The sequence below is a fragment of the Lepidochelys kempii genome, chromosome 10, assembly GCF_965140285.1.
Source record: "Lepidochelys kempii isolate rLepKem1 chromosome 10, rLepKem1.hap1, whole genome shotgun sequence".
In the NCBI taxonomy this organism is placed as follows: Eukaryota; Metazoa; Chordata; order Testudines; family Cheloniidae; genus Lepidochelys; species Lepidochelys kempii.
Window position 1 is genome coordinate 78,047,560 of NC_136389.1, and position 26,148 is coordinate 78,073,707.

At 46.3% G+C, this 26,148-nt stretch overlaps 1 protein-coding gene across 3 annotated transcripts in view; it reads left to right on the forward strand.

Moving 5' to 3' along the window:
- PLEKHO2 (pleckstrin homology domain containing O2) overlaps positions 1-23,963 on the forward strand; it is a 41,474-nt gene extending 17,511 nt beyond the window's left edge. Inside the window, exons 1-5 of one of the 3 annotated variants that reach the window (XM_073304314.2) lie at positions 1,241-1,317; positions 3,692-3,803; positions 11,093-11,197; positions 15,356-15,454; positions 18,893-23,963. In XM_073304314.2, coding sequence (XP_073160415.1) covers positions 11,144-11,197; positions 15,356-15,454; positions 18,893-20,140 — 1,401 coding nt within the window. In that variant the 5' untranslated portion in view covers positions 1,241-1,317; positions 3,692-3,803; positions 11,093-11,143 and the 3' untranslated portion in view covers positions 20,141-23,963. Of the gene's footprint in view, positions 1-1,200; positions 1,318-3,691; positions 3,804-11,092; positions 11,198-15,355; positions 15,455-18,892 lie in introns of those variants that run through there. The other 2 variants (XM_073304313.2, XM_073304315.2) reach the window with 2 other exon arrangements.
- The last annotated feature ends 2,185 nt before the right edge of the window (positions 23,964-26,148 follow it).

Consider the following 26,148-nt stretch of genomic DNA (forward strand, 5'->3'; position numbering starts at 1 on the left):
GGAGACGGGCCTGAGTCACGATGTTTGGATTTGGATCCCCACCTTCCATAAAGTCCATGGGAGTTGGCGACCAAGTCCCAGTCAGAGCCCACGTCTTCGCGGAACACCCCTTGGTTCACATCTCAGAGACCTCGGTGTTGCTGCTTCTCTCTCTCCTTCTGTGAGCGTCCCTCCTGCAGAGGCTGCTGTTCTCCACTTATGTGGCTTCAGGATTTGCTACACTAATGTGAGAGATTGATATGTCTGAACACTGAGCTGATCATGAACTCTTCTGGGCAGGGACCCCCCCCCACCTCTGTGTTTGTACAGCACTTTGCACTGTGTGGCCCAAATGAGATTGGCACCTCTGTGATATAAACACATCATCATATCCCCTGTGTGTTACACTGTGCTCCCTACCCAATGGACCAGTTGAGAACGATGCTGTTTCTGTGTAACTACACTGAACCTGGACAACGTGTGCATGACATTTTCGCTGTGTCATTAGGAAGAATGGGCCAAGTTCGTCTGATTGAAATCATCATGGACTGCCGTGGAGTTGCGCCAGGGACAGCTAGGCCGCAGCGAGGAACTGGCAGTGCTGCTTTCTTTGTCGTAAAATGATTCTGTTTTGACAGATCAAACGTGCAGGCAGGGAAAAATGTTCTTCACCAACCTACAGCGGTCACTGACCTTGTTCGTGTTGAGGGGAAAGGTGACCCAAGCCTGCAGCACAAGAGATCCTGGAGAGCTGAATTCTTGTCCCAGTTCTGCCAGACGCCCTGTGTGATCCTGAGTAGTCACAGTCTGTGCCTCAGTTTCCCCACATGTAAAACAGGGATAACCTTTACCTAATGCAGTGGAGGACTGCAAGGCTCAGTTAAGGCTTGTAAAGCGCTTTGAGATGGTGATAGAAAGCATGACAGAAATGCGAAGTTTTGCCAGTTCTGCTCAGAGCAACAAGAGTTCTGCAAGCGGACGCCTCTTCCGAGTGACATACAGCCTATACAACAGCAGGTTTTCTTCCACGAGGCCTTTGCCTGATTTATGGAGGCTTGCTGCCCGCGTAACTATAATTGCACGTGGGTTTTTTAAAGGAGAAAGAGCATCGGGGAGACATAAAGGTGGGCTGAAAAGGCAGATGTTGTTGGTATGGATTTGATTTAGAGGTATCATGTTGCAGATAAAGGTTTGCTTTCCCCTTCTCTCCCCACTCTGCAGGAGGAACAGAAATGCTTAGAAACGGTGGAACTGGAGAGCTATGAAAAGTGCCAGGATTTGCGCGCTCTCTTGAAAAGGAAAAACCGTTTCATTTTAATTCGATCCCCGGGTAAGAAGGTAGGATTATCCTTCTCTTCCCCTTAAACTCCACTGCCTACTGACGTATCTATGTATATGTGCCTAGACACCCAAGGACACCAGAATTCTCATTCTGATTTTGCAGTGATTTACGGCAAAGAACTAGCTAATGCGTGTATCTATCATCCCCGCCCCGTCCCTCCTTCTGGGTTCTGCTGTGTCTCATAGATCCTAGATTGCTAACAAACAAGGGCGATTCTCCCTTTAATGAAATATGGACCTGTGCTTTTGGAGTGGGAGGCTCTCAGGTTCATCCCCAATGCAGCAGGGATGTTGTGAGCAGCAGAGGAACCATCATAAAGTGGCTGTGAATTCTTTACAGGAGGTGGGGAGGGTGGAATGCCCTGTTCTTCTTGTGGGGCAGCAAGACGGGGGAGGAATTCTGTCTTCACAGCTACTTTCCCTCAGGAGAAGTGTTTCCTCATGAATTTTTCAGCTTCAGAGTCTTCTGTCCTTCTGTCACAGATACTGTTTCATCAGTGGAGAATGAAAAAACCTGCTTCTTTCTGCACCCATCTGTTCTCCCCTGGGTCCTGATTTAGGACAGCACTTAAGTTAAACATGTACGCGAGTCCCACTGAAGTCAGTGAGAGTTATATAGGAAAGCGTATGGCTAAGTGGCTAGAGCATTGGACAGGGACTCCAGTGACCTGGGTTCTATTCCTGGCTCTGACCTAATGCCCTGTGCCTCAGTTTCCCCATGTGTAAAACGGGAATACTGATCTCCTTGGAGAACTAGTGTTATTATAGGAAATCCCCCAAACTCTAGCACAAGGGGTTTCTGTGTTACCATCTGGTTCCACCTAAAATTAGTGCAGGAGTCAAAATGCCTTCATAAATATACTATAGCACTGAGCCACAGTGTCAAACCCTGCTTGCCTCGCTCGCCCATACAGCCTCGCAGCTTTCAACATAAGACTGTTGTGAGCCAGAAGAGCTGGATTGTGCCCCTAGTTTTGATAGTCGTGTGTCATAAACAACTCAGCTAGGCATTTTGTCCCGAAGGTTTGATTCAGCAGAATTCTCTGAACGCCAGTGTGTTTATTTGACTTATGGGTAGAAATTGTTTTACAGCACTGCTTGCTACTGGTTCTGCTTGGGGGTTTACCATAATTCCCGAATTATAGGCTACATAGTCAGTCATCTTTATGAGACAGAACTTTGCAATCATAGAAATGTAGGGCTGGAAGGGACCTTCCGAGGCCATCAACTCCAGCCCCCTGCACTGAGGCAGGACCAAGTACACCTAGACCATCCCTGACAAGTGTTTGTCCAAACTGTTCTTTAAAACCTCCAGTGATGAGAATTCCACAACTTTCCTTGGAAATCTACTCCAGAACTTACCTATCCTTAGAGTTAGAAAGTTTTTCCTAATAGCTAACCTAACTCTCCCTTGCTGGAGATTAAGCCCATTACTTGTTGTCCTGCCTTCAGTGGACATGGAGAACAATTGATCATGGTCCTCTTTATAACAACCATTAACATATTTGAAGACTGTTAACAGGTTCCCCCCTCCATCTTCTTTTCTCAGGACTAAACATGCCCAGGGTTTTTTTTAACTTTTCCTCCGATCTCAGGTTTTCTAAACCTTTGATCACTTTCGTTGCTCTCCTCCGGATTGTCTCAAAATTTATCCACGTTTCCTAAAGTGTGTCACCCAGAATTGCACACTGTATTCCAGCTAAGCCCTCACCAGTGCCGAGTATAGTGAGCAGTGACCTCCTGGTGTCTTACATATGACACTCCTGTTAATACACTCCACAATTAAATTAGCCTTTTTTGCAAGTGCATCACATTGTTCACACATATTCAGTTTGTGATCCGGTATAACCCAGTTATTTTATGGGCTGGGGTTGCAGGCTCTGGGGTGGGGTCGGGGATGAAGGGTTTGCTCTTAGCTAAGCAGCACCACCGATGAGACTTAACGTCCCGCTCGGCGGTGCTGCCCAGAGCGACCCAGTACCTGACATGCCGCCACCCAGTACTGGGTTGCGACCCAAACTTTGAAAAACGCTGCTCTAAGTGCTTACAAATTGATGACTTGATAATGCGTTCCAGTATCTTTGTTGCACTGCAATCTCTCACTTCTGGTTTTTCTTTTGATTTGTTTTGTTGTTGGTTTTCTTTGGCCTAAGATGGAGAACATGTCACTGTATTCCTGTGTGTCTTCCTAGTTCAGATCTGACAGGCTGGGGGCAAGGGGATTGATCAAAAGAAATTCATTTCTACAAGGGTTTCTGCAGCCAAAGGTGTCAGCATCTCAGCTCTGCATATTTTACCTGAATGAGGACTATTTAGTCACTGCAGTGTTTTTTGCGCACACCCAGGTTTCAGTTCGTATTTATTATTACAGTAGTGCTGAGAAGTCTCAACTGAGTTCAGGGCAGAATTGTACTATCTGCTGTACAAACCCATAGAGAGAGGCCCTTCCGCTAGGATCCTGCACCCCGACCAGGAGAAAGCAGGTAACTTTATACTCATTTTGCAGAGGGGAAGTGGAGATAGAGTGACTCGCCCAAGGTCACAGCGGAACTCAGTGGCAGAGCTAGGCTCCTAAGTGCCACACCAGAGCTGTCATCACAAGACCAGCCTTCCTCTCCTATTTGTGGGGTTTCTTGCAATATGACTAAAAATGAATAGCAACTTAATCTCATATTTTAGGTCCTAAGAGCCTAACTGCACAAGACGCTGTGCGGAGCCTGTTCAGGGCCGAGCACCCACAGCTCCAGTTGCTGGGTCCCAGTAGATACTTCGGATCCTTCACTTTTAAGCCGAAATCCCAGCTGCAGTCAATGGAGATAAATCTGCTTAGAAATGACAGGCCCAGTAGGAACCTAGTGTATGTTGCTTAGATAGTAAAGGATCAAATCCTGCTCAGCTTACTCATGCAAGGAACGGTATACGTTTCAGCGGCACTACGCACGTGCATACGGGCACAAGAGGTGACCCCAGATATATCATACCTTACCGTAAAGGTCATGATTTCCACTCCCAAAACCCACCGCTGAAGGTTAACTTCACCTTTCCAAAGCACAGGCCTCATGACAGCCCCCCTCTATAGCCCCCCGGTCCACTGCCCTGTATAATACCAGGCCCCTCCTTAAACGGAGACCCAGAGAGAGACCACTTGTTAATAACTCCATTTTGATACGTGAAAAGTTCACTGTCTGTAGTGGTTTTTTCCCCTTTGACTGTGAACTTAGGGAGGGTGTTGACACACAACGTACTTTCGCAGATGTCAGAACAGGCTTCCTCGAGCAGGCCAACGTACACAACTGTTGTCTTGCTGTTTTGAAATGGCAGCTGCGGTGATACTTATCAACGAAACATTTTCCATTTGGGAGCCTTGCTGCCATCCACTGTACGTGCAGCCGTTAGAAATCACACACCTCGTTATCTGGATCGCTGCGCTCCTCAGGCCTAGCTGTCTTTTCTTGGCCACATTTGCTGATTGTGGTCTAAATGGGTGTAAAAAGTTTAAATATGGGAATATTACCCAAGATGTTCAATTCCATCCATAGTGTGTTTAGGTACACGTGCATGCTGTAAACATCTATCATGGATCTATGATATCATGAAGTATCTATCAATTGAAAAAACCTAGGCATTTTGTCCTGGTTTTAGAGACACCCTTACAGTATCTTCCAGTTGCCTTGCTAGAGATGGCCTCTTGCAAAAATCTCTCAGGCTTTATTTGGCCTAGTCTCTAGGATGGAGGCTGTGTTATTCTGGGAGAATGTTTGAGCATAGACATTTTCATGCAGTCTTTACTCTTGTCTTGCTCTTTTGTTGGTTTACTTACTCCCACGGAACTGAAACAAAGTATAATTCAAGAGAAGTAAGTACAGCACTTTGCTGAAGACTTGAGACCAGGAGAAAGAAAGGTGGAAGCACGCAAATAATTTGTTCGTTTAGAAATCTTCAAATGAGTCAATCCACCCTCATCAATTAAATTAAGCAAGTCATACAGAACTGAGCCTGTAACTGAGGACAATAACCTTGGAAATCTCTGGGCCAAATTTACTGGTGTAAAATTTATCTGGTGCAAGTCCCTCAGAAAGGGAATCTACAAGGCAGTAACTTGCATTCAGTGGTTGTTAAAGCCTGCACCGTGGGGGCGGGGCGGGGGGGGGGGCTGAGGAGTGAGGGATGTAGCAAGAAAAGCAACTAGCAAAGACTCATTTCAGGTGATGTCACTCCATTCCCAATGCAACCCAGGCATAAATGGGTGGAAATTCCCCGTGACTTTGCTGAACTCAACTCCAGTTCACTTCAATGGGGACTGCGTACCTGTGTATGCCAGGAGCTGAATTTGGAGCCCACCACAAGTTACAAGACTTTGCCACATACACCTGATTTCTGATGGACTTGAGTCTGATGGACTGATTTCTGATCCTACCTGAGTTTGACGCAGATACTGCTCTGCATCCAGCCTCTGAGAAATACAATAAATCCCCACATGAACCATCCATTCTGATTCCACTTTTCACCTGAAGACATAATCTGACGGGGACCAGGATTCATGGTAGAAACAGGGAGGGAGAGGATTTCTTGCAGGGCCTATGGACAGGATGCATGTACCTTTCCCTCTCCTAAATGGAAAGCCGGGCAGGTGTGACTAGGAGGCCCTTTTAGTGCTTACTGGATGTACTATGTGTGGGAGGGGACACATGGGATCATATTGAGAGATGCCTCTTCATTTTACGGCTGAGAATGAACTGGATGTGCACCTCTTTTATCCCATTGTATCAAGTCAGTGATTCAGCCTGAACAGGCTGGTCTGTGCCCTCCTCTGAGTTCAGTTATAGTAAATTGCATAGCCCTATTCATTGCTTGCAGACGTCACTATTGCATCAGATTTAACCACAAGGGCTTTTACTAGAACATCAGGACTTAGTTTATGTCATGACTCAGTCTCAGCTGGCTTAGGAAACAGGAGAGCAAATTTATCATCTAGCTCATTGTCCTTTGGCTGTACAGTTGGGCTGCTGAATTTTTCTACTTTCAAGGGTTCTGAGCAGAAGGTCAGGCCACATGTTACATATCTGCCATTATAAAACTACTCCCAGATGGTCTGTGGCTGCTCAGTGTCTCTCCTGCACTTCTTTAATATTCAGATTGGGAATACCTATACCAGAAAACATACAAAGAGAAGCAACTCTGTTTACTTTTCCTAGGTTCCACTTCAAAGTCTGTGGTAACCTGAGCAAGACTAGTTTATAGACCCTTATGGAGAAAGGGCGGGTTAGAATTGGGCTCCAAGTCTTCCAGGGTCACTCTTGTATCTCCTCTTACCCTACTTTCAAAACACATGCATTGCAGAGTGCTTCTCCACATCAGCAATGGCTCGCTGCGGCTTCTCTTTAAGGCCATCAGCAGCACCTCTCTTCCTCCGTCAAGGGTATGTCCTTGACAGTACAACACAGCTTAGACCCCAGACTCTGCAGATCCACAGTGAGGGTGTTCTTAGCAAGGATTTTCCTTAAGAAAAGATGCCCCGGGCAGCCCATCCTCTTCTCTCTGCCTGTGATAGTTAGCCTTTAACTTCACTGATTTAAAACAGAACGGTCTGGAACGCTGCTTCCCTGTGCTAAGAATGCATAGTACAGAGCCCAAAAGTGGTGACCATCTTCAGCATAAGGAGATAGAAGGGAGGGACTTGACTTGTGCGGGGATCATTAAGCCCACAGCGCCTGTGAAAATACTTAACACCTACACAGCACTGTCCCTATTCAGCCAATATATAACCTTCAGCCATTCTGGGTGGAAGGTAACGGTGTTATCCCCATTTTCTGATGGGGAAATAGAGTCAGTTCCCTCCACATGGCTGTTTGCATTAAGTAACCAAGGTTGTTCCATGTATCAAGACTTACGGAGTGGATGGAAGGCGAGTATAAGTAGCTAAAATACTGCCCTCGAAATACAGGGGCTTCCACAAGAAAGCCTATGACTTGAAGAAAAGACCAAGGGACGTACACAGTATCATCTTTGCACCCCTGAATTTGCTGGTAGTGAGGATTAGTGGCATTTTGGGGTGGGCAGAATTATTGCAAGTTTTTTAAAATACTTGCCACTTTTATGCAAGGATCTCAAAATGCTTTACAGATATTAGGGTGAAATTCACTGCGTGCAGAGGGCCAGTCCAAGGCCCAGACATCACTCAACTCCCCAGAAGAGGGCTCAAGCAGGACCAAGACCCTTGTGCTGGTCTCTGGTCACCAATTAATGAATTTAGCCTTAATCCCCCTGCGAATACATGGGTTTTAAGGCAAAAAGGGACTGTTATGATCATCAAATCTGCCCTCCCACATAACAGGTCACAGGACTCCCCTGAACAAGTTGATGGCAGAACCGTGTCTGACTCCTAGTCCAGTGTGCTACCCACAGGAGCACAAAGCTGGGCCTGTCACACAAGCCTCATTTTAGAAATCAGAAGACAACTAGCACAGAGCACGACTTGTGCCACGTTACACAGCCAGTCTCTCCCCCCTCCCAGTCCCGTACTGGAGCCTGATGAGCATCCTTCCACAATCTCCCAACCCACCTCGTGGGGTATTGGAACTGCCATAGCTGCATGTAGGTGCCTGTAACTGTAAGTCAGCATTAAAGTGTGCAACCCACAATTACATGCCAGAGGGACACCTCAGCTTCTCCTTAACGATGAACAGTCCCTGGAGCCTTCGCTCAGCCCTGCCACACAACCAACGCTTCGTCACGCTCCACTCTCGGAGGCCCATGGGCTTTGTCAGGGACACAGAAATGAGGCACATAAAGTGGCCACAGAGGAGGAAGCTTGAAAGCAGGGGATCTTTTCCTTGAACAACATGTCCAGAGTTCTCTGTACTCCCGGTGTAAGCTGCCAGGTCTTTGCCAGGCGGCCCAACAGCTGAGCTGTGCACAAGGAAATCTCTCTCAGAGGCTTTTCTAATCGCTTAAGAGCAAAACTGTTTCCAAACAAAGAGGGTTTTAAGCACACACAAAAAACAGGCCCTTTTGGGCTAAAACAAAACCAGCCTGGCACTGCGTTTTGGAGACTTGCTTTCCCTTAGGTTCCCTAGTTAGCGTGAGCTCTCGGCCTCCCCGTCAGGGAGTTGTTTGTATAAAGCTCAGGCCCTTACATCTTAGTCGAGCTATTTGGGAGCATCTCCGCCTCATCTCCTCACCTTTTCCACTGGTTCCCATGTAGGAAGCAGGACATTCTAGGAAGGATTAACTCCCTTTTTACTATGCTGAAGCTAAGGGTCTCCTAAGGTGCCACAAGTACTCCTGTTCTTTTTGCAAATACAGACTAACACGGCTGCTACTCTGAAACCTGCCCTGTAACAGTCACCTTCATGGCCTTGTTAATGACTTATAGACGTTTAAAGAGAGGGTTTGCGCGGGACTGAGGCGAATTAGAAACTAAAGCCAGTGACACCCCATCCCTCCTGATGAAGGGCAGCTGCAGAGCGAAAGGACGATGGCCGAGTGGTTAACGCTCAGGAGAGGGAAGGAGGAGGCCTGGCTTCTAGGCCTGTCAGCCTTCCTGTGACGTTGAACGTTTTGGCCCTGGTGATCTGCCTAGACAGAGGTTGCCTGTTGATGGTCACCTAAAAAAAGGGACCTGGTTTTCAGAGGGTGCCAAAAACCCATCCCTCCGGTTAACATCTGTGCTGGGTGCTCAGAATATCAAACCGTTTGTAAGTGCCTCTGTAAGTATAGGTGCGATCGGTAGCCCTGCCTATTAAGGATGCCTGACACTTCTTCCCATTATAAGACCCTGTTTTCAGCTGCTTATAATTTGACCAAACTTCAACTGTTTAGGCTCAAACTTTCTAGGCCAGTGTCTGCTTTAGGCTGAATTTTTCTGGAAAATTTCAGCCAACACAGTTCAGCCATTTCCAAGAATGAGGCTAAGGAAAAATATAGGGGTTTGCCCTTGTTAAAATTCTGCTCATCTTTCCTTGCACCCCCCAGGCTTTGGAACAGGGAGACTGAGGTCAGGGCACCTAAGTTCTGTTCCCAGCTCTGCTGTGTTAGACAAAGTCAATTAACCTCTCTGCCTCAATTTCCCTCTCTGTATGCTTGAGGAAACTTATTTCATTAGCTAACGGATCCCTGTCAGGAAGCTTTTCCAGGTATGCAGACTAAGTTTTTCCTCTCTTAATTTCACTCCATTGCTCCTAATAGAAGTAAAAGCCAGCGATGGAGAATGCCCATTAGGTCATTTCACTGCTGCCCAACTGAGAAACTTGCGTAATTCCTTCAGGAATGGATAACTGTGTCATCATTTTAGTTACATTCCAACATCTGGATGCATGAGAGGATGTTACATTTGCCAGTGGCCACGGCCATTCTTTTGAACAAATGCACTGTTTCAGAACAGGCCTTGGGAGAATTTCCACACCATTCACTTATAGCTATTGCCAAGAATTGTCTCAATCAGGTTCAGAGATAAGTAGAAGAGAAATATTTATCATGCAGTGATCACAAAACACTGAACTTTCTGGCATGGACATTATCAGGAGACCATCCAGTTAAGCACAGAGTTCAGACTCTTGGAATTCCGTTGCTTATTCATTCACTAGAGAGATTACATCCCACCTAAGATTTCCTTCAGGGACTGCTGCCTGGGGTTTGTCAAGGCAGAACACCAGGAATTCCTAGGACTAGTCAGAGCTGGTTGGGAAATTGGCTCCCTCACTGCAGAAAATTTTGATTAAAGTGGTAAAAAGAGTAGTTTTAATTGAAATTTTCCACAGAAAAGTTTGACCTTTCAGTGAAAAATCAAAAATTGAAATATTTTAAATGCTGCCATGGTACAGAATGGAAGTTGTAGTTTTATGTGCCTTGTGCACTCATTCTTTTCTATAGATTGGGCTCCTGGGTCAAACTACATCTCCCATGATGCACCATAGGCTCAGCTGGTGGTGAGCAGAACAGTTGCATCATGGGAGTCCATGGCCCCCCTGCACAGTCTGAAGGAACGGGTTCTGTGCTGGGGATCTCCTGCTCCTCTCCAGGCTTCAGCACAGCCTCTGTCCGGCCATAGCAGTGGCTCATGTCTGTATCTGGTACTACAGTCTCAGAGCTGCTGAGCCCCTGCTCTGTCAGGGTGGAAAGGGGAGAAATTATGGCAGGTGGATCCATGTGGCTCTGCCAGTTTATCCCTCTGAACCTTCACATCTTGTGATTCGGGTGAGCACTCCCCACCGCCCTGCAAGCCTGTCTGTGCTCTGCAGAGCCAGGCTGCACGTACCCCTGTGCAGAGTCCCAGAATCCTGCCGCAGTCCTATGCAGCAGCACTATGCAAGAGCAAGCAGAGGTTGTTCCTCACAGATTTCACACTGTGTGTGTGTGTGGGGGGGGGGGGGAGTTGGAGATACGGCATCTTATTGCACCTAACACCACAACATGAGTTGCCCATTTGGGCACGTCCCCTATACACAGTCCATCTATTCCCTAAGTAACAGCCATCTGTTGCTCCAGGAACATTTCATCACTCTTTGTGGGAGGAAGAAACTGTCACTTGCTTTATTAATTTAATTGCTAGTTGCAAAAATAAAAACTATAGCAACAAACCATCCAGCATAACAAAGGTTTGTTGATTGCGGCTGTGGAGTGAAGCCATTGCCAAAGTGCAAAGGAATGTCTAGTTTAAACACGGGCTCAGCTGGAGATTGAATTTAACACACTAATGATGTATAGGCTACTTCTCTGTCCTTGGCACGTAACGTTAAGATGAAAACATCTCTCTACGTCTCTCATCTTGCAGGTCCATGATATCAAATTTCAGGGTCAGAACGCAGAAGAGAAAGAATCATGGATGAAAGCCCTGAATGAAGGGATCAGCAGAGCCAAAAATAAAATACTTGATGAGGTAAGACAAATGGGTTTCAAGCTGTATGTGTTTGTGTGTCAACCTTCATTCACTACCGTGTAGAGGGGCACTGACATCCCCTGCCTCCCGCACCTCCTAGCTTCATGGGCGTTCCAGCTCCAGGTCCAAATTGTGCACCTGGAGTCCAATACTGCTGTTAGCAGGTTTAGATTATAACAACACTCTTGACCTAGTGGCCAGGTGTCACGTTTGCCTTTCTCCCCCTTCCTTCCTTTGCTCGGGCCTCCTAAATACTAAGCAGCAACAAAGGTTAAAGCAAAAAAGAAAAAAAACTCTTGTGGCCAGATTCAGAGGTGGCATAAGGAGAAGTGAGTTACGCTCCCTTACGTTGAGTTACACCGCTTACCAATGTGTAGGCAAGGTTTAGTCATGGCAGCGGAGCCAGAGCATGTAAGAAGTTTAGCAGCAGGACATGAGATGGTGTGAACCAGCTGCTACTTTGTTGCTTTTCCCCCTCTCTTCTGGCCCTGTGGTATGTGTGTTACACAGACTACCTAAGACTCAGTGAGCCAAATTCAGAAGAGCAGTGTGTGGAGAGTGATAGGGGTATATTAGGTTGTTAAATGGGTTAAACTCTGATTTGGCAACATGTACATGCGGAGGGGCCTGGAAGGTGTAGGTATGTGTGGGTCTGTGTGAAATCAAGCTAGAGTCTCTCTAGACTTCCCCAGAATTTGCCCCTTGAAAGAGGGAGAACAATGCCACGTCTTTTCCTCTCTAACAACATACCTGTGAATGCAGAACATGGTCGTTTCAGCAGCATTTTATAGAAGCCTCTATGGGATAACATGTATAGAATCCACCACCAACTAAGCTGGGCATTCACCATACATGTCATTTGCCCCCTGCCTCCACTGTAACGCTGGGACTCTCCAGGAGGACAAGAGGGGGGAGTAGAGGAAATTGCTGACACAATGGGGTTGGCCTGAGCTGCAAAAGCAACTAAGAGCCTGGTCCAGAGCCCACTGAAGTCAGTGGGAGACATTGTAATGACTCCAGAGGGCTTTGGATCAGGCTCTAAGTTAATCCACTGGAATCTGTGTCCATCCCTGTGGAAGGAACTTGGGCACGAGAGCTGCTGCAGCTCAGAATTTGCCAAGCAGCTGCTCTGCCCCATGGAAGGACTTTCCTTCCTCTCAGCCCCGTGGCTCCCTGCAGCACACAGCCTGGTTACTGCACCTTTAAATCTGGACACGCGTGTAATGTGACACAGAGTCCACCAGCTTTTCATGCTGCCTGGAGAGACGTCTAGTGGAAAGTTACTACATGGGCTGTTAGCGCTACCATCCGGCAAGACGTCGCCAAGAGCTACCTGCGGCTGTGGCGGAGAGGTTGCAAGGAGCTGCCCCCCCCCCCCCCCCCCGACTCTGAAACTACCCCCAAATCCAGACATTCGGGCAAAGGAAGGACTAAAATTACACAGCGTAGGGTTTGACATGGAGCTAACCTCAATCCCTTACCAGGAAGGGCAGTATCTACTATGCAGTAGTTGGAAGGAAGTTCGTAAACTCCACCAAGCTAAGGAGAAGCCACCACGAAGGGAATGAAGCCACCCTGAAGAAATGAGTAGGGGGAACTTGGAGACTAAGAAACCAACAAGACCTGATTAGTGAGAAACAGTCTTTAGGGAAGTGGAAACTGGAGTGTTGTGTAAAAATCTTTGAGACAAAGGCAAGGGATTAAAAAACACCACATGCCTTCATCAAGCATGCATTACAGACGTGGAGTTGTAGAATGCATACTCGTCGGGCTCCATCCTGGGCCTCTTATTCAGGCAATGAAGTCAATGGGAAATTGGAGTAAGGGATGGAGAATTGGACTCCAATTGTAGTGTGCCATTTTGATGAGAAAACATTTACATTTAAAAGATCCAGACTCTCTATTTTTATTCACGGGAGGCACCTCGCAGTAACTGGAGGTGGCCCAGAGAAGCACCCTCCTGGCATTACCAAATCACGTTCAGTGTCAGGTGTTTTTAGGGCAGGCATTGCTCATTCATCCTTCCACGTAAAAAGCAGCATTTGTAAGTAACTGGACCTACTGGGAGCAGCAGACAAGCGAGGGCTACATTATAAATCTGAGCAGCAGCGAACTCAGCATTCAAGCTCGCTCTCATGTTACCGATGAGCAGGAGAGGTGATGTAATGTAGCGTAATGCTGGGCAGTCTTTGCTGTAGCAACCTGCCTCTGGCTCCCTGGTTGCTGGGGGAGACCGGCGCTGGTGCTGTGCTGTCTTTCCGAAGTGGAGGTCTCTCTCTCTCTCCCGCCCCGGTGATGACGACGTGCGATGAATGCCGCACTCCCTAGCGCAGAGTATCGAAGAGGGAGCTCAGATGATCACCCCCAGCCACAGGACCTGTGGGGAGGGAAGTGCTGCTCACTAACTGCTTCAACATCTGTGTGCACAGGCCCTGTCGAAAACCAGCGGGCCCAGTCCTCCGCTGGCACAAGTCAGCTGTGCTCCACTAAAATCAATGGGGCTATGCCGACTTACACCAGCTAAGGACTTGGCCCATTTTGTTTTTAATTCCTCCCAATTTTTTTTTTTTTTTAAATTGACTCCATAGGCCTGGTCAGTCTTTCTACTCCAGAGAACTTTTTTTCTCTCTGGGGAGCTGAGCCAGGTAACTGGAAAGAGATGCATGCAATCAGTTGGCATTTCTAAAGCCCCTATTGGAGCTTCCCCCTGTGCTTTCAGACACTGAGGACTGAACCCCTGGCTGTGGCCAATAAGCGCTGGGTGTGGCTTGGGGGATGCAAAGGAGACCTTCATGGCTCCCCGTTCCTGAGGTCAGCTCTGTGACCAGCGTAGTTTAGAGCAGCCTCAGAGACACTCTGAACTATATCAGCTTAGGACCATTATGCCAGCTGGGATCACTCGAGTGTGGTACGCTGTGGCAACACCCCAGCATGCCCCCTTCGCGAGATAGCTGGAGGGGTGGGGGAGGCAGGAGTGATAGGCATAGAGCCAGAATAGTAACAGGACTTAGCATTGGCTCTCATTTTCCATGTGCGACGCAATGAATTTTAAATCTGATTCCAGTAAGTAAACGTGTTAATTGAGCCACTGTTGCAATTAATCCAGGTCACTGCTCACATCTTCTGTTCAGCTTCCTGAGATCATTAAAGCTGTACAAAGAAAGGTCTGTTAACAAGGCCTGCAGATACAGTTCACAGTCAGGTCAGGATTATTAACGTGCCTTCACCTCTTAGATGTAGTAAAACTAATCTCCTTGCCACGTTCCAAGCCCAGCCTGGGTGCAGGACAACAAAAGTCTCCTGTGCCCTCCTTTTCCTGCCCTGCAGGTACCTAGGATTGGCAAACCTCAGAAAGTTGGATGGGCCAAGTCAGATGCTCTCAGTTTCACCTGGGGGGTTGCAGAACTAGCTCAGCATCTTGTGGATGAAGTCTGTTCCGCTCTGACACTGAGCCATCATGAATGTGCATGTTGCAAACCAAGCGGAGAATCTGGAGCTAGCATCGCATTCCAAGGGCCCCTGGCTAAGGTTCTGAATGCGGTTCTGCCAGATCACAGCTGGGTTTGCTTTGAAAATACTAAAGAGACGTTGCAGCCACGTCCAGCACCGTTTTGTAGATGTGCAAGTTCACATTGCTGGCAGCCCGCGGTAAGGAATGGAGGATGGTGTTTAAGTCTTCCCCCACCTTTTAGCTTTCCATGAACAGACCCTGCAGATTGTCTGCATATGTACGGCAGGGGCTAAGAGGGTGAAGGAGCCCGTTCTACAAACATCCACCCAAGAAAGAGTTGCGTAACTTTCCTGCTAAAAGAGAAGCTTTTGGCAACTCTTTCAGCGCTCAAGTGTCCGATACATATGGCTATAAATAAGAGTGCATCATTGAGCTCTATTCTAAATGCTTCTGAAAAGGAGTGCAGGTTTTAAGGCAATATAATGATGCTGGTGAGCAATAAAAACCACACAGAAAACAAACGTTAACGGTTTGATTTCAATAAGCCTAGAAATCTGAGAACCTGATTGTAATGGCGACATATTCAAAAGCCATCCTGGCTACAAATGCACCCTTACCAGAAATGACAGAAAAAGACCTCCAAGGAGATGGTTTTAGGCATGGATTGATAAGTCAGTGATGTTCTCCTTTCCTCCTCCCATTTAAAGGTGAAGGTAGATCAGAGCCTTTCCCTGGAACATGTGACTCGAGACAGAGTGAAAGTGGGTCATGGGCGCAGACCACCCACCAGAATTCATCTGAAAGAGGTAAGAATGCACTTTGGGGTTGCATGCTGCAGCGCAGTGAAATCACCTGTATGCAATCTCCATCTGGTAAAAGTCCCAAGCCGGCATCAGAGAACTATTTCTGGGTGTATTGTTCATGCTGATTACATGCAACACACAAAACACAAGCTTCTAGCTGACCCCTTACTTGTAAAACCAGCCGGTAACAGGAGTAAGGGAAAGCAAGTTTTTATAGGATGGTGGACTGCAGCAGTTTAAGATTTTTGCATCCTTCAGGTTGGCAGCTGCTGCAACAGGTGGCGATATATTTATGAGTCTTTCTATAGTTCGTGAGCTGCTTCGTTGTTCGGCACGTGCCATTACTGCTCAATTACATAAACAACCCGAAGCACTGAGAACGGGTTATAACTGGGTTTTCTAAGACAGGTTTATAGAGCAGCCTGTATTCTGTTCCCAGTAGCTTTCCTGTAGCTAGCATTTAAAACAAAAACACCCACGCCTAATAAATATTAGATTCCTGTTTCTGGGGGAGTTTCTACATTGTAATAGTACTGATACTTTAGAAGAGGATTAAACTAACGAACGGGTTTAAGGCTAAACCTCTTTCTGCAAACGTCACAGTTTGCCGACTCTCACCTGCGCAACTCTCAAGTGATCATAGTGCAGACGACATGCTCCAGAGCTTTTTAGTCTAGCGCACAGAAATCCTGCAACATTCACAAGAGAATCTTTCTTCAGAGAAATAATCACTGGAGAGCCAGACAGTCCCTCCCTTCTCCTCAAAAAGATCTCAGAGGCACAAATACTCTCCGGGAATTTTATACACTGATGTTATTCCCCTAATTCCTTGTAAACTGGGCCTGAAATCTCAGCTCTGTTATTGCAAGTGCCCTCACCTTGAAGGGGACAATTTGCCATTTATAGGGTAATAAAGGTCTTCTGTGGACATTGGGGACAGAGGGTACGTGTAAGTGGATGTTATTTGGATGGAGGCCCTGGGTACTGACATGCCACAAAGATTAGTATTAGGGACGACTATACAGACGCTGCGTGGAAGAGAAAATGCACCCTACAGTGCTGGTAAGGAGGAGGAGAGCAACAACATCCCTAGTGAAGTAGCTGGTGAAAAAGCAGTTTACGCATTTCACTCCCAAGAAATGTAATGTAAGGAGTCTGAACCAGAAGTCTGATCAGAGTCATTGGCTCTGAGAAGTCATGTACAGCAAGAAACTGATCAGGATCGGGACTTAGTGCGGGGTGAAGACCTGTATGCTGCAGCACTGCTGAACGGGAATAGGAGAGTCTTGGGCTGCAGACCCCGAGGAAGGGGACACAACTCAGTTCTCCACTGTGAAATAGTGACGCTTCATCTTGAAAGCCATGTTCAGTTCCTGTCACCTTATGGAAAGGACACAGTAAAGAGGGTGACCAGACAGTTGTAGAGTAGCAGCCGTGTTAGTTTGTATCCGGAAAAAGAAAAGGAGGACTTGTTGCACCTTAGAGGCTAACAAATTTATTTGAGCATAAGTTGTAGGGACGTGAATACTGTAGTAATTACTCCCCCCCCCCCCCCCCGTTAACTGGATATTTTAATTGCTGGTCACACAATCCTGAAGGGAGATACTCTGGGCTAGCTTCACACAGGAGACCTGGGACACATATTGAGAGGGTCAGGCAGTACAGGGGTACTTCACCCAGGTGAGGAGGTCTCTTAAAAGGGCTCAAGTGGGAGGAAGGCTATAGCCAGCCTCCCTGTTCTGGAGGGAGTCTGAGCCTAGATGCATTTGGGCATTGTCTGTCCCCAGGGCTCCCTCAAACAGGGACTCTCTCCTCATTTCTGCCTCTGGGGTGGATAGGAGACTTAGGAAGTTTGGGCTTCAGTATGGAGATAATGCAGCTCTGCATGGCCATCCCTTCTGATCCGGCAGCTGTGGTTGAGCAGTTTGCCTGGAGCTTGTGACATGAAGGACTAGCTGGCTGAGGCCCAACCCAGCCGAGACAGATGATGTCAGGAGGGGAGAGGAAGCAGCCAAGCGCAAAATGATGTTACATTAGTGCCCTGGACTGAAGGATTCGATACATGAACTAACAGACCTGTACATTTTATCAATCTAAGAAAATGCAACAAGTTATGTAAGGACAGCAGCAATAGGAATTCTGGGAAACACTCTTGGGGGGGATGACTTGGGTAGTAAGGGGATAAAATATGCTAGGCTACTTCAACAGCTATTCCTACAAGAGGATAGAACCAGATGATCTGCCTCCATTGCTCTAGGTTGTATGCAGCGTGGTAGCCGTGTTGGTCCCAAGATATTAGTGGGACAAGGCGGGGGAAGCCATTTTTAATTGGACGAACTTCTGTTGGTGAGAGAGACAAGCCTTCAAGCTACACAGAGTTCTTCCTCAGGTCTGGAAAAGGTACTCAATCTCACAGCTAAATGCAAGGTAGAACAGATAGTTTAGCATGTACTTTAAGGGACCATTCAAGGTGAAGTGGCCCACTAACACCCCTGTATTAAGACCATTTACATGGAAGAGCTCTGTGTAGCTCAAAAGTTTGTCTCTTTCTCTCCAACAGAAGTTGTTCCAATAAAAGGATATCTCCTCACCCATTATGTCTCTTCTTTGCTCCGGGAAATTCTTTGCATTTATCAGTTCAGACAGCGCACCTGCCCATGTAAATATTTGTAACGTGCAAACTGTCCACATCAGAACCGCACAGCATAGTGTTGATAACTTAGAAAGGAAGAAGGATTTTTGATAGGCTTTTTGATGGTCCAAAGCAGTCCAAAGTACACATTCTTGACCTCTTGGGATTATTGGCTTTGAGGCGCTCCTGACTGTCGCCCACTACTGGAGACAAAATAGCGCAGCGGCAAGTACGCACGCACTGAAGCGGGTGCTGGTGTAATGTCCTGCAGGGTGTTAAATTGAGTAAGAAGTGGGGGCGTCAAGGGGAGCAGAAACAGAGGCACTACTCAGTCTCACACGTGTAAGCTGTGCTGAGGTATACAGGTTTGTCTGTACCATCCTCCTTGTGGGAGGAAAGATTTGTAGTCAGATGCTGGACTTGTCTACACTGCCACTTAACCTGATGCAAGTTTCATTCCTCAGGGGTGTAAAAAAGCCACCACCCCCACCTGGTGCAACATAAGTTACACTGACTGAACGCGGTGTCCGCACCACGCTGTGCCAGCCAACACAGCTTCCGCCTCTCACGGAGGTGGAGAAATTATACTGATGTGAGAGCACTCTCCCGTCAGCATGGCATGTCTTCAGACACGCTACAGTGGCATAGCTGCGCTGATGTAGCGCGGGAGTGTAGTCCAGCCCTCAGTCACCCCACCTCCACTTCTTTGACTTAAACGATTTGTTAAGACTGGTTTTGAGGACAGGATCGTTCAGGGGATTGATACAGGACACAGTCTAAATAAAGCTCTCTCATATTACATTTCTCAGGTCGCCAAGTCTACATCGGATGGAATCTTGAGGCTGGATCTGGATATAGTGGATAATGGCCCTCCAGACGTCACCTTGACTGTGAGCGATAATGAGAACATCCCTCCTCCAAAGGAAACTCCAAAGCCACCTATGCCTCCTACAAAACCCAGTGTCGTGTCAGAGAAGCAGAGTGCAGTTAACAGCGTTGCTGATCAAGAGCCTAAAAAGCCTCCGTTGCCTCCAGCAAAGAAGTTGAACGAGAGTACGCCGTCAAAGGACGATCTGAACGACAAGGATGAGGGTTCGGTCAGTCAAGGTGAGGAGGGTGAAGAACCCAAAGCTTCAGCAGGGGACAAGGAAGAGAACCTCATGGAGGTCAGCAACAGCAGCACGGCAAAGCCTCCGATTCCTCCTCCTAAAATCTTATCGGACAAGCTGAAAGGGGTCAGGTGGGATGAACCAGCCCCTCACCCTCAAAGCACAGAAGGTTTGGAACCATCCAAGGGTGGCAGTAAAGAAAACCTCACAGAGGTGGTCACAAAAGCTACTGTGAAACCTCCACTTCCTCATAAGATTTTATCAGAAAAATTGACAGCCAGTGTGGATTCCACCCCAAGCAATTTAGAGGCGAAGAGTTCAGAAGGCGAGGAGCCCCATGATTCCAAGCCCCTCAGGGATGAAATGGAAGACGGGGAAGTGACAGAATCCACTCCCCAAAAAGTAGAGCTTGAAGAAGGAAGTGAGAGAGCTGCTGCTGAGAAAGAGGAGCCACAAACAATACAGGAACAAATAAAGACTTCCTTAGTTACCGAAGCAAAGCAGGAAAGTACAGAGGTTCCTAGTAAAGAGAAAACACTTTTACCACAGTCCATAGCAAATTCCTCACCTCTCAGAACTCGCTGTGTATCCGTAGGAGGACTGCTGAATGAATCGAAAAATGCAGAAAAAGAACTTCTGGGTCAAGGCTTCCGCAAGGAGCCCCAATCCTGCCTGGCTAAAATGGAGGAGAAAGTGGCTTGCGAAAGGGAAAAGACAGAAAAACTTCTGCAAAAGGTTTTAGGCAGAGAGTTAGAACAAGCACAGGAGGGGAATGGGCCCCCCGTAAATGCAGAGACATTGCTTAATGAGGCTGTAGAACAGCTCCGGCAAGCAACACAAGTCCTACAAGAAATTAAAGGGTTAGGAGAACTGAATAAGGAACTGACAGAGAAACCGAAAGAAAAGCCGAAGGATCTAGTAACTCTTTATAGGAGAAGTGCTCCCTGAGATGTACTTAAGACGACATTTCTTTCTTACAGTCAAGCTAAATATTTGCTATTTACGACTTATACCATTGCTTGGCCAGTGTTAAATAAGGTTATGTTTTGCTATGCACAAACCAAGCATTCAGAGCAGGGCATTTCAGTTATAATTTTCTTTTTGTTCTGTCTTTATGCCATATTCCCATCCCTGATCACAATAGGAAGTTAGAGGACATCGAGTATCAGTTGCAAAAATGTGAATATTCTTTAAGGTCTTGATCCAAAGCTCATTGACGTCAGCAGAAAAAACACCAATGGGCTTTGGATTAGGCCCTTAAAAAAAAACAAAAACCAACCAACAAACAAACAAAAAAACCCACCACCACATCACTGGTAATCAGACTAAAGGTCAGTTTTTCAAAGGAGGGCATGGATATTCCAGCAAAAAATTCATGTGTGCATGTATAAACTGGCACGTAAGACATGGAATTACTCAGTTTGTACTGGCACCCAGAGAGTTTTGCCAATGAAATCATTCCACTGGGAATCTGGCCGCAAACGTCCCTAAATTTTGCTCAGTTTGTTCACTTGCTGACAAGTTTTGACTACCTGGCCCAATCATATTCTGGAACAAATGGTTAACAGTTTCCAAAGATACTCACTGAACATATCGGCAGTTCAAAAATTGTCTTAGAAATTCGTACAAAACTGGCAAACTGGTGATGGTAAGCAATTGTTTTCAGCTCTAGACCAGAGCACTGTTCTAAGAACGGTACAAGTATTCATTGAGCCTCAAACTACCATTGCCAAGCAAGTATTAGTTTTTCCTGTGGGGAAACAGGCAGGGATGTGAAGTGATTTGCCGACAGAAGGAGTTCATTTCAGAGCCCGGGACAGAATTTAGCAATCCTACCCCTAACTCTGTGCTCTTTCTCCTAGACAGTGCTGCTTCGTCTGAAATACTGCTTCTTGCTGAAGCAGCCCGAAATGTTCATTTTGAAGCAATACATTGACCTGGTAACTAGAGTCTCCTGTATTTGTAGACGTAAACAGTCAGTTGTTTGGAGGCTCATGGGAGCGGTTGGCTGGTTGTTCTGAAAGTAGACTCTCCCCCTGCTGTGTGTCGAGCAGCATTGTCCTGGGAGGTTGACTGATGACATGTGCGTCATGACAACTGGTTTTGCTGGAATGTCTAATCATATCATTTTAACAGGGAAATGCATTTTGCAGTTTAAATCTTGGTGGGTAGGTGGCTGAACTTAGTACACTGAAATGAAGAAGGCATTACTAAATAAGGGCCCAGTCTGGTTCCCATGGAAGGCAATGGCAAAATGCCCTAATTTCTTGGTCCTCCTTGGTCCTTCCTTAGGGAAGTCGCATCTTCCTAAGCATCCAATGAGAGAAACGTGATGAAATGAGAATAGTCATGGTGACAAAATGATTACAAAACTACGTCTTGCATGACAAAGATTAAAAGTGTAAGCACCCTTTGCACCCTCAGACAACACGTGTGGATGTGAACCAGTCCAAGTTCAGCGATGCTCATTTACCCAACCAAGCCAGGTCATCACAGGGTGCAGGTGCATCCCTTGTATCCTTCTTTCAGAGTTTTGCCCTAAAATATTCACTCTCAATGGCACCACATCAACTACCCAGGGATTCTAAGGGCCACCACCTCCTCTTGGCTTTATCTAGGTTTGTGCAGCAGAGGAAGGATTGGATTTTTCTAAGCTGATCTTATGGAGCTCCAGGGAAGGCAGGTGGATGTTGAATAGCTAAGGCCCAGCAGAATACAAAGAATTTCTGAGCCAGAAGAGAGTTCAGCTTGGCAGTTCTCATTGAAAAGTATCTACACTACCCAGTAGCTTGTGCCATCTGCCCCTTCCAAGTACTAAGCCAGGATCATGCTATACGCCTTCTTTATCTCAGGTTCCTTCTCCAGTAGCTCACTGAGGCTCCATGGTACCCCATGCTGCAAACATCTACCATAGCAGCAGCCAAAGTAAAACTCAAACTACAGTTCCCTCCCTCCCCCCCCTTCCTAATTCAGCTGATGAGTACTCCTTGACATGTCCGGCCCAGCCCTGACCTAAGGCATTTCAGGAACTGAAAAATGGGAACATCCTAGATAAGAGCTACGTAGTCACTCAACCAGACACTTCCAAATCGAGTGATTAGAACAGCCTTGTTTTAAGCTGCCTCATTCTCAAGCCAGTCATAGGAATTCTATTGAAAGTCTCTCATTCTGTCACCCATAAAGTTTCTGCATAGTAGAATTTGCTTGAGTTTCAGGTGCCAAAACAGCCCTGCTTTTAGACACCGGATTTCCAAATATATGCAGTCCAGAGCATAGTCCCCTCGATGCAGGCCAAGGATGAACTCTGGTTCTGCATAATTTACTGCTGTAGAGTCAATGTGAACTGAGGTATCTTGTTTTCTTATGAGATGTACTTATAAGACAAGGGCTAACAATACAGACCTAGTCTATTCAGTGCCTACCAGCTTCTAATATGTCTTTTTCTGCATGTGCACTTTTGTTTACCGAACACTGTGCGATGTGAACATGAGCTGTACAAACCTGGTGAGTACAGAATGTCTTGGGACGTCAGCCTTCAGCGAGTGGGAGGCATTTGTGAGATAAAAATTGTATAACAAAAGGATAAAATAGATGGCTAACAAAGATGTATATGTAATAGGGATGTGCCCAGACCAGAACCATGATCTGGCCATGGTCAACATTTGGATGCAGATTCAAATCCCAGTGCTAAAGTTGTCCCTTATCCCTATTAGGACCAAACCAAACCCCTGGATTTGAATACCTTTGAACACTGGGGAAGGTCTGGATCCAGCTCAGACTCATCTCCGATATACATGGATGCTTTCGCTCTTACAAATATTTTGTCATCACAATGTGCCTATTAAATATCTACCTACTGTAGTGCTGACGAAGAGTCCCAGATCTCCTTATCTATTGCAGCAAGAATCTAGAGGATGTGCTTATATTTACTGTATTTTTTAAATCATACTGAATATTCTAATGTCTGATATTTTACTGAAACCCCAATAGGATTCCTAGCAGAAGACACCTGAATCTGTTAGGAGATGGGAGAGCTAAATACTGTATGTACTAACGTCACTTACCTTCATGTACTATGTCTTGTAAATAACTATAAATTAAGTGAACTCTCTTTTTAACACCCAGTGTCTCCATGGCTGAAAATGTTGTGTTAATTACGGAAAAATAGCCTTTTGTATAGGTTTAGCAGTTTCATTCTAAAAGTGATTAACCCACCTAGAATTTTGGGTCGACTGGGCTTTTATATATAAACAAAGCTTCATGGTTTGTTTAGACCATTTAAGTTTTCGCACATGTTATTCTTGTTCAGGGCATAAGCCAATCTCTGCCCAATGGGGATGGCAGGTTATTCCAGAGCTGTCTTCTGGGTTTCTTGCACCTTCCTCTTAAACAGCAAGTACTAGCCATTGTCCCAGCCAGGTTCTGGAGTAGAAGACCCATTACGCTGATCTAGAAGGACAATTCCAGTCTTCATTTTACCTACCACCAGTGAGCACCTAGCTTTTCGTCACTCAAAATCCCCAGCTGCACTAAGCTTGCTTTCTCACATCTGAAGACGCTGTGGGCGTGTCGAGATGGAGCATGACTCAATTTCAGATTTGTACAAGGACTGCCAGAGCTGCATGGTTCCGACAGGAAGGAAGTGAATGTGCTAGTGAGTGGCAGTGAACGATTGTATCTGAAAATCAGCTGTCATGGCTAGTGGAAAGGCAACGCTGCCTTCTGCGTGTAAAGAGCTTTGAGATTTGGCAATAAAACTCCTTTTTAAGCACACTCGGCTTCAGAGCAGTTTGTTCGGAACAAGAAGGAAGAGCAGGCATCGGGAGAGAGTATTAAGTCTTTGCTCGGATACGTTCTATCACAGCCATAGAGGGTTGTGCAGACTGTGTCCAGCCTAGTCTTTGGGCTAGCTCATGGGCTACCCACAAATCCCAAGGAAGGGGCGGAACAATCATGCACTGCCCCAGGAGCAGGCCAGGAATCAAACTGCGGCACTGATAGCCCTGTGCCGAGGGCAGCTTACTACTGCCATGGCTGCTCTGGCTGGGATGCAGGCGCACGCTTCTCCCCCAGCTGTGGAGGAAGGGTAGTAGCTGGAGGGGTAGTAGCACCCCTGCAGCAACAACTTTCCTTCCTCTCCCCACACAAACACACAGACTAGTTGTGGGGGGGAACCTCCCACCCCTTCCTCTCCCGCACCGGTGTATAACTCAGCTCACAACTGAGCCCCCCCTGAGAGTGTTAGAGCTGACTTATGGGAACAGGAGCAGGTCCTAAAACTGGGGAAGTTCCTCAAGCAGATTGCAAGTGTCTGATTTAAGGGCATTGTTGCCTAGTGGTTGCAGCAGAGGCTAGGAAGCCAGGGCTTCGAGTTTCTATACCCCAGACCGCCACTGAGTATCTGGGTTTCTTTGGGAAAGTCACTTACTCGCCCTTTGCTTTATCCAGTTATAAAAGTGAATAGAATCGCTTCTGTGATCCCTCGCAGGGACGGAGGAATATTGCAGGTCACCTTTTATCGGAGAATGTCCAAGCACCAGTTTGCTTAAGTGCTGTTTTTGGAGTACTGATAAAAGAAAGCCGATCGATCCCGGATATACAACTTACTTTAAACAAGATTTAATTACTTCCTTCCAGCCACTCTAAGAAGTGGCCTTTAACTGCATCACAGATTTTCTAGAACACTAATGTTGGTAAAATTAAATATCTAGATTAAATGAAGTATGTGGAGCACGTATTAATGATTTTAAACGCATTTAGACCATAATGTAGTATTGACATACGAAACATTCCCCCTTTTGCTTCTGCTCCCATGTAAATGCGGAGATTTATGGTCAGAAGTAGAGCTGAATAAAATGTTTCAGACTTTTTGCCAACCGAAATTGAAATTTCCTGAAATTGTTCCTGAAATTGTCTCCATTTAGTTGAATTAAAAAAAAAAAATGAAAAATCGAAACGTTGTGTTCTGACGTTTTCAAAATGAAATGTTTTTATTTTTATTCAAAAATTGCCTGTGTCAAATTTTGCCTCCATTAAACCAGTTACACTAAAAAAAAAAAAATTTAAACATTTTTGTTCAACCTAAAACAGATTTTTTTCACCTTTTTCAAGGTCACTGCCAAATTTGAAAAGTGTGTGTTTTGGGTCCACCTGAAACCTTTTTTCCCAGTTCAGCCAGTGAACAGCTCTAGCCCGAAGGGACCATTATGATCACCTCGTCTGACTTCCTGCATAAAAACAGGCCCTAGGTTTCACCCAGTGATTCCTATATCAAGCCCAACAATTTGTGGAGGAAATGGAGCATCTCTTTCAGGAAGACCCCCAAGCCCCGAGCGATGGAGGATTTGCTACATTCCTGGCTGGTCCATTCCAATGGTTAAGTACCCTCAGAGTTAAAAATGTGGCTCTTACCTTAAAACTGAGCCATAAACTACAAAGCTCTCCAAGATTTCGCCTTTCAGTTCAAGGGAGAATTAGAGGAATTAATCAAAGGCACAAAACACGGCCACAATATTTAGAGACAGAAGAACCCTATATTTCATTCTGCTATGCAAGCCCACACATTTTGGAAAGCCAGTTTTTAATTTGTTCCTGGAAACTTAGTCACGATATCCCCCAGTGCCTTACCTCATGGTTATGCAAACTGCATTATTCTTGTGACAACTGCTGATGTGGCACTGTTTAACAGTTAACAATTTTGTGCTTGGCAAGAGCATTCCTGCTCGTCGAGGAGCACGTGAAGTATTATTAAGCAGTGTTCCCCACCCACCCTCCTACCCTTCCATAGTTATGGCCCAGTTCTGCAAAATAGAACTAGCCTTGGAAGGGTCTGCAGGATCAGCCCTTAAACCACCTGCTTTCAGCTTTATGGTTCTCTCTGGTCATGCTAGCCTGTCTTGTTAGCGTTAAAGGCCAAGGGTGGGAATTTTATACAGTTTCTGTAAGAGGTTGGCTGG